General features: G+C 46.4%; 1 protein-coding gene across 2 annotated transcripts in view; it reads right to left on the reverse strand.

Annotated features, from left to right (window-relative positions):
- LCT (lactase) overlaps positions 1–7,358 on the reverse strand; it is a 73,654-nt gene that overhangs the window by 39,385 nt on the left and 26,911 nt on the right. The window contains exons 1-2 of one of the 2 annotated variants that reach the window (XM_028477447.2): positions 6,924–7,138; positions 2,830–3,556 (exon numbers count right to left, since the gene is read on the reverse strand). The exons of the other annotated variant lie outside the window; for it this stretch is intronic. Of the exons in view, the coding sequence (XP_028333248.1) occupies positions 2,830–3,444 (615 nt within the window). The 5' untranslated portion in view covers positions 3,445–3,556; positions 6,924–7,138. Of the gene's footprint in view, positions 1–2,829; positions 3,557–6,923; positions 7,139–7,358 lie in introns of those variants that run through there. 2 annotated transcript variants of the gene reach the window in all.

Below are 7,358 nucleotides of genomic sequence, written 5' to 3' on the forward strand. Positions count from 1 at the left end.
GAGGGAAGAGATATGGGAACATATGTATATGTATAACTGATTCACTTTGTTGTAAAGCAGAAACTAACACACCATTGTAAAGCAATTATACTCCAATAAAGATGTTAAAAAAAAAAAAAGAACGGGCATCATCAGAAAGTCTACAAACAACAAATGCTGGAGAGGGTGTGGAGATAAGGGCACCGTCTTGCACTGTTGGTGGGAATGTAAATTGGTACAGCCACTATGGAGAACAGTATGTAGGTTCCTTAAAAAACTAAAAATAGAAATACCATATGATCCAACAATCCCACTACTGGGCATATACCCTGAGAAAACCATAATTCAAAAAGACACATGCACCCCAATGTTCACTGAAGCACTGTTTACAATAGACAGGCCATGGAAGCAACCTAAATGCCCATCAACAGACAAATGGATAAAGGAGATGTGGTACATATATACAATGGAATATTACTCAATCATAAAAAGGAATGAAATTGGGTCATTTGTTTAGACGTGGATGGATCTAGAGACAGTCACACAGACTGAAGTAAGTCAGAAAGGGAAAAACAAATATTGTATATTAATGCATATATACGGAACCTAGAAAAATGGTACAGATGAACCTGTTTGCAGGGCAGAAATTGAGAAACAAGTAGAGAACAAACGTATGGACAACAAGGGGGGAAAGCGGTGGGGTGGTTGTGGTGGTGTGATGAATTGGGAGATTGGGATTGACATGTATACACTGATGTGTATAAAACTGATGACTAATAAGAACCTGGTGTATAAAAAAATAAATAAAATTTAAAAATTAAAAAAAAACTGTTGTCTATCAGATTCAGAATAAAGTCTAAATACCTAAAAAAAAAAGTCTATATGTGTATAACTGAGTCACTTTGCTGTACAGCAGAGATTGACACAACATTGTAAATCAACTATACTTCAATAAAAACAACAACAACAACAACAAAAAACAAGGGCACTAAGCTAAGTGCACACTGTGACTACACTATGAATGTAAGGAAACCATGACTGGAAGGAAATACTAGTAGAACTATGAAAAAGATCTTTTCTTGGAAATTTTTCCTTAATGGTGTCATAATGTTTTATAAATAAAAGGAAGAATTGAAAGAGAAAAGTGAGGTGGGGCTTCCCTGGTGGTGCAGTGGTTAAGAATTCGTCTGCCAATACAGGGGACACGGGTTACTGTCCTGGCCTGGGAAGATCCCCCATGCCGCGGAGCAGCTAAGCCCGTGCACCACAACTACTGAGCCTGTGCGCTAGAGCCCGCGAGCCACAACTACTGAGCCTGCATGCCACAACTACTGAAGCCTGCGCGCCTAGAGCCCATGCTTCGCAACAAGAAGCCACCGCGATGAGAAGCCCCCGCTCGCTGCAAGTAGAGAAAGCCCACGCGCAGCAACGAAGACCCAATGCAGCTCCCCCACAAAAAAACAAAAAGTGAGGTGGACTTTCTCATAAAAGTCTCTGTAGAAAAGTCTCAGGAGCCATGGCTGTAGGGATAAGAAGCCTAAGGTGAAAAGGCTGGGATGAGTTTTACAACAAAGAGACAAACAGAAAGGTTCAAGCTTTCCCCTTTCAGAAGTGTTCTCTCTTTCCGTGGGTACAGTCACTTGCTGAACAAGAGCAGAATGGAAGCCTTGACAAGTGCTATATTTTGGCATTTCATTGAGTCATTTATTCACAGTATTCCAGCTCACTCTCATTGTGGGTATTTTGAATTGTTCTCTAATTTTCTAATGGGCAGTTAAGTGTCTTGATGGCACTTAATATCTAGCTTGGGGCCCAGTGAATGCTCCTCTTTCAGAAGAGAACAGAACCCAAAAGGTGCTGGGGGAAAGCTAGACTAATTGTCTGTCCTGAAGAATGCAGCCAGGGAAGCTGGTAGGTTTCCTGGGAGATTCTGAAGAAAAAGGGAAATGATGGATGGGACCCATGTTAAGCCATTTTAAATGTTGTCTCCAGGATACACATCCCCTTCTTGTTGAAATGATACCCTGACTGCCCTCTGGAAAGACCACCCTCTCCCCGCCGACCTCGCTGTCTCTCAGCCCAGTGTGTTGAGGGGTAGAGCTGGGACCTGGGTCAAAACCAATCAGTGCCACACAGTCCCCTAGCCTAGACCCAGTGACTGGTTCAGGGATGGGCACGCGACCCATGCAGAGACTATGAGCACGGGGAGAACTTTCCTGGGAACGCCAGAACAGAGGCAAGCTGTCTTTTCTGTTTTCTGCTGATCTTGAAATGTGAGAGAAGGATTGCGGCCATCTGGCTACCAGGCAGCCCAAGAATAAAGCCAGTGAGGGGAGCAAGAGAAGAAGAAAAATCGAGTCCTGGTAACATCATCTGTGGTCTAATCAAGCTCCACTCTGATCAGCTAAAACTAAGACTCTTCAGTTTCCAGAACTCAGAAATTCCCTCCTTGTTTAAGTCAGTTTGGGTTGGGTTTTCTATCACTTGCAATTAACAGTTCTGGCTGACGTGGAAAACTTGCTTTGGAGTCAAGGGACCTGGGCTCAAATGTTGGCTTCACACTGCTAACCCACTAGCAATTTCATCATGACCAATTGCTTCTCCTCCTAAGCCCCGACTCCCTCATCCATCAGAGCCGTTCTGAGGAGGTGGCAACAATTGTTAAAGTGCCAGAATAGTGTTTGGACAAATAAGGTGATTAACAATTTATGGTTCCTTCCCTCCCTCCCTCTGATTTCCTTTAAAGGAAAAAAAAAAGGAAAGACTTGCTGATGGGAAGGTAAAATAACATTTTTCCAACCCAATGTCCTTTCTCTTCCAACAAGTAGGCATTGCAAGGATGGGAAGTACCTTAAAAGAGGCCACCCCTGGGTTGGAGATGCCCGGTGCGTGTTGGCCGGTGCCGTAGCCTGCGTAGCTCATCACCCACGGCTCGTGGAAGGTCACCCACAGCTTCACACGGTCCCCAAACGTGGAGAAGCAGAAGGCCGCATAGTCCAGGAAGGTATCCACCACGCTCTCATTCTGCCACCCGCCGCGGTCCTGCAGGGCCTGAGGCAGGTCCCAGTGGGACAGCGTGGCCATGGGCTCGATGTGCGAGTCCAGCAGCCTGTCGATCAGCATGTTGTAGTAGGCGACGCCTCGGAGGTTGGGGCTCTGCCCCTGCCCAGTGGGGAAGATGCGGGACCAGGAGATGGAGAACTTGTAGACCTGGGCCCGGAGGCCACGAAGCAGGGCGACGTCAGTGTCCACCTTGTGGTAACTGTCACTGGCCACCTCTGGCGTTGCTTGGCCCTTGCCGGTGTTCTGGTGCCCGACTCTGTCCCAGATGCTCGCCCCTCTTCCGTCCTCAGCCCAGCCTCCTTCCACATTAAAAGCCCCTGTGGAGACGCCCCAGAGGAAACCCTCGGGAAAAACATCCTGCAGGAAAGCATCCCTTTCTGCCCTGGACTGGTTGGCAAACATTTCCCAGACTCTCTGATAGGCTGAATGGGGCAGCGAAGAGTCTACTGCTGTCTCCGGGTCCAGCTGCAGGGCAGTCTGGAGGGTCAGGTTGTCAGTCAGAGAACAAGACCTGCTGTAGGAGTGAAGTGACATAAAGGGACATAGTAAGTAATGACTCTGTAAGTTACAAATGCCCCCAGACTGAGGAACAGTGACAATGTGTTTAATCAGTAAAGATTCCAGAAACACTGACCCAAAGTCATGGGCAGCAAGTGACTGGTAGATGGGAAAATTATTATTATTGTCTCTTCTTAGGTGAGTTATCATTGCTCCTGCATGAGTGAAAATACTGTACCAATGCTACTGTTTGCTGTATTAGATCACCCTTGAATATAGTCTTCAGTTCTGATGAGTTTTTCTTCTTATAATGTATAGTTATAAAACATAGCTAATAATAATGACTTCAATTTACTGAGCCTTTTGATTCTATGGTGACCACTATGATAAAAATGTATGTACATTATCTCATTTAATTTTCAAAATAAGTGTACGAGATAAGTACTACATTATTTATCTTCTTCCTACAGAGGAGGAAACTGAGACTTAAAGAAATGAGTAACTTCTGGGCATCAGGGGGCCAGCAGCTACTTACCAGCTGGTACAGAAATATTTTAATAATTGAACGACTGGTACATCTCTACTGATGTGTACCACTCAAATGTCAACCCTGGCTATAACCTCCTTTCTTCTTCATGCTGCCTGGATTATGGTCATAACAGCAGGAGCTCACGCATCCATCCTGCACCATGAGGTAGAAGTTTTGTTAAGAATAACAAAGCAACAAGAAGGAGCCTGGATTCCTGATGATTTTTACCCACTCTAGACTGTCCATCTTCAGGCTTTATTTATATCAATAAACTTACATCATGTTTTTTTAAAAAATGAGAACTCCTCCTTGATTACACAGCTTGCAAATGGTACAGCACAGAATCTGTGCTTTTAACCACATATCACTATGTATGTGTGTAGATGTGTAGACATTTATGTGCATGTTATGTTTTATTTCAGAAATAAATGTATCTGAAATAAACATCAGAAATAAACATAGCTGAAATAAAGCATAACGTAAAAATGCTATTCTCATACGCAATGAAGTCTGATATATTCTATTTACTTCTAATCTGTTTTCCTTCTCTCTCCTTCCTTCCTTCCTCCTTCCCTCCGTCCCTTCTTTCTTTATTGTTTTCTCTATCTGAGTCCTGTCCTGCAGGCTGGAAAGCAGTGCGTGATAACATGCAGCAGTTACACCAGCAGAGGGCAACCCTTGAGGAAGGGTTGGTGGAGGTAGGTGTGTTTGGCCTGGAGAAGAGAACACACATGAGGAGAGGGAGTGGAGTATAAGAGCATCTCCCTGACCTTGGGCCATCGAGGGGCTGACACTTATACAAGGTTGGCCCAGAGCACAGAACTGGTAGAAGTGACGGGGACACTGCAGAAAGACCTCCCTCCCGTGGAGTGGAGCCTGGACCTTCCAAACTTAAGCTCCTCCTATTTTATGAAGAATCAACTCATCTGCATTTGGTAGAAAAGTGGTGAGGGGAAATGATAGCCTATAGTTGTGGATTACCCAAAACAGATGCATGACTCTGGAGCACACCAGGGACATGGTGGGGTGCCCACTCAGCTGTTCTGACCCAACCCTTCTGACTATGACCATCCTTCTGGCTTGGGTGAGAAGAGGTCTTGAAGAAACAAACTGACCCTGGATAACACAGAACTTGCCATACAGGCCTTGGAGCTGGGAGTCCTGGGTTTGCCTAACTTGGGAAGAGATTTAGCACAGAAAGTCTCTATGCCCAGCCCTCCAGGTGCCCCTCCTTCAGCCACCCCTCACCCCCCACTCTAAGCCGCCTCAGAGCATCCCAGGTAATGCTCTTTTTCCCTCCTCTGGGGAGCAGTGCTGTATCTCCTGCCATACTCTGTGCTAGAATCACTGGCGGGCTTCTCTATCTCACTTCTGAGGTCTAAAACACTCCGACGAGAAAATGATGTCCGTCCTCTCAGAACGCCCTTCCACCTGCCCCTGCAGGTTCTCCATCAACATCCACCTGAGTGAGAACCCGCCACCCCCACTCTCAGTTTAACGTTAGCCAATGTTGGATCTTCCCTGCAGGCAAGGTACTGAGAGATCAAGGTGTTAGAGAATCCTGGAGCCGGTGTCTCATGTCATCTTGTGGTTTTGCAATCATTGTGATCTCAGGGTGCCCCCTTTCTTTTTCTCTGGGCATGTCATGCGTGACATGTGGGATCTTAGTTCCCCAAGGTGAGATGGAACCCATGCCCCCTGCAGTGGAAGCACAGAGTCCTAACCACTGGTCCGCCAGGGAAGTCCCCAGGGCACCACGTTTATTATGACCTCTTGAGTTTTATTTTCTGAAAAGAGAGCCCAGCACTCCTCAGCTGACTCCAAGTGTGCACAGAGAGCAGTTCTGATCTACCTGCTCATCATACTGTTTATAATCCCAGCACAAAGCCTGACATGTGCAGTTGCTTAGGGTCTGGTGATCTGAACTGCTGATTTGAAGTGAGTTGAGAGGATTGAACAATGGAAGGAGACACAGCTGAGGACAGCCAAATGCTGGGAGAGAAAAAGTACAAAGAGGTGGTGGCAACTGAAGTTTATGATCTTGGACAGAGTTGTGCTAGAAATGTCTGAGGTGAGCTCTAGCTGAAGGTCTGGGAAGCCAATGATTGCCTCCGGGCCTTGGTCCTTCCTTGACGCATGGTACATGATGCTCAGGTGTGTAACACACCCCCACGGAGAGCTGAGGGTTCTGGGAAGCTCCCTGCACTGGCTTCCACACCAAATTCTCTTGAGAAGCGCACTGGAATATAAGTGCATGAGAATGATATAATTATGGATATAACCTCAAATCTACTCTAATTTTTCTCAGTATGTCACTTACAAATTTTGGCACTTTAGTCATGTGCTAAGAAATTATTTGCAATCCCACAATAATTTAAAACCTCTGTCCTGAGAAACTGCTGAGTTAGGCTTCTGCCCCGCTGCACAGCTGGCTTTCCTATCTATGCCATCTCCTCACGGGTAAGATGTTTCACATTTTGTGTGAGGAAATGGTGCAGAGAACTCACCTTACTTACTCAGATCACATAACTTCAGGGATGGGCAGATCTATCATTAACCCAGCCTGCTCGTCCACAACCTCACAATGCCTCCAACAAGAAGGCAGGGGTTTAAACACCAGTTCTGCTAGTTGTGTGCACTTGGGTGAACTAGAGGAGAACCGTGTGGTGGCCAGAGACACTGCTCCCTGCTTTCCCCTCTGAGCCTTCATCTCTTGTCTCTAGAACGGCTACGAAGGGCTCACTGGTCCAAGAGGCAGATGACAAACAGTCCCCTGTGTTTACACATGTGAAAGAACAACAGAGTATTCTGCAAATATCAGTTATTGATAGTCCAACAGGAAATCTAACATTACCTTTTCTTGGAACTTGATGAACAGCTCAGGAATGTACTAAGATCAAACCCAATGGTGAGCACTTGTTCTTCACTTAAGGCTATAAGAGAAGACGTTTAATTCACTCCACCTGAAGCCCAACCAACACTATGCATGACTACTATCAACAGTTTTCCTCACTTATACACCACACCCAAACCCCAAGCAATGGCTCCAAGCCCCTCTGGAAAATTCCACAGGCTAAAGATTTATAGAAGTCAAAAGTGACAGGGCTTCCCTGGTGGCGCAGTGGTTGCGCGTCCGCCTGCTGATGCAGGGGAAGCGGGTTCGCGCCCCGGTCTGGGATGATCCCACATGCCGCGGAGCGGCGGGGCCCGTGAGCCATGGCCGCTGAGCCTGCGCGTCCGGAGCCTGTGCTCCGCAACGGGAGAGGCCGCAACAGAGGGAGGCCCGCGT

The sequence above is a fragment of the Physeter macrocephalus genome, chromosome 2 (assembly GCF_002837175.3).
Source record: "Physeter macrocephalus isolate SW-GA chromosome 2, ASM283717v5, whole genome shotgun sequence".
Lineage (NCBI taxonomy): Eukaryota > Metazoa > Chordata > Mammalia > Artiodactyla > Physeteridae > Physeter > Physeter macrocephalus.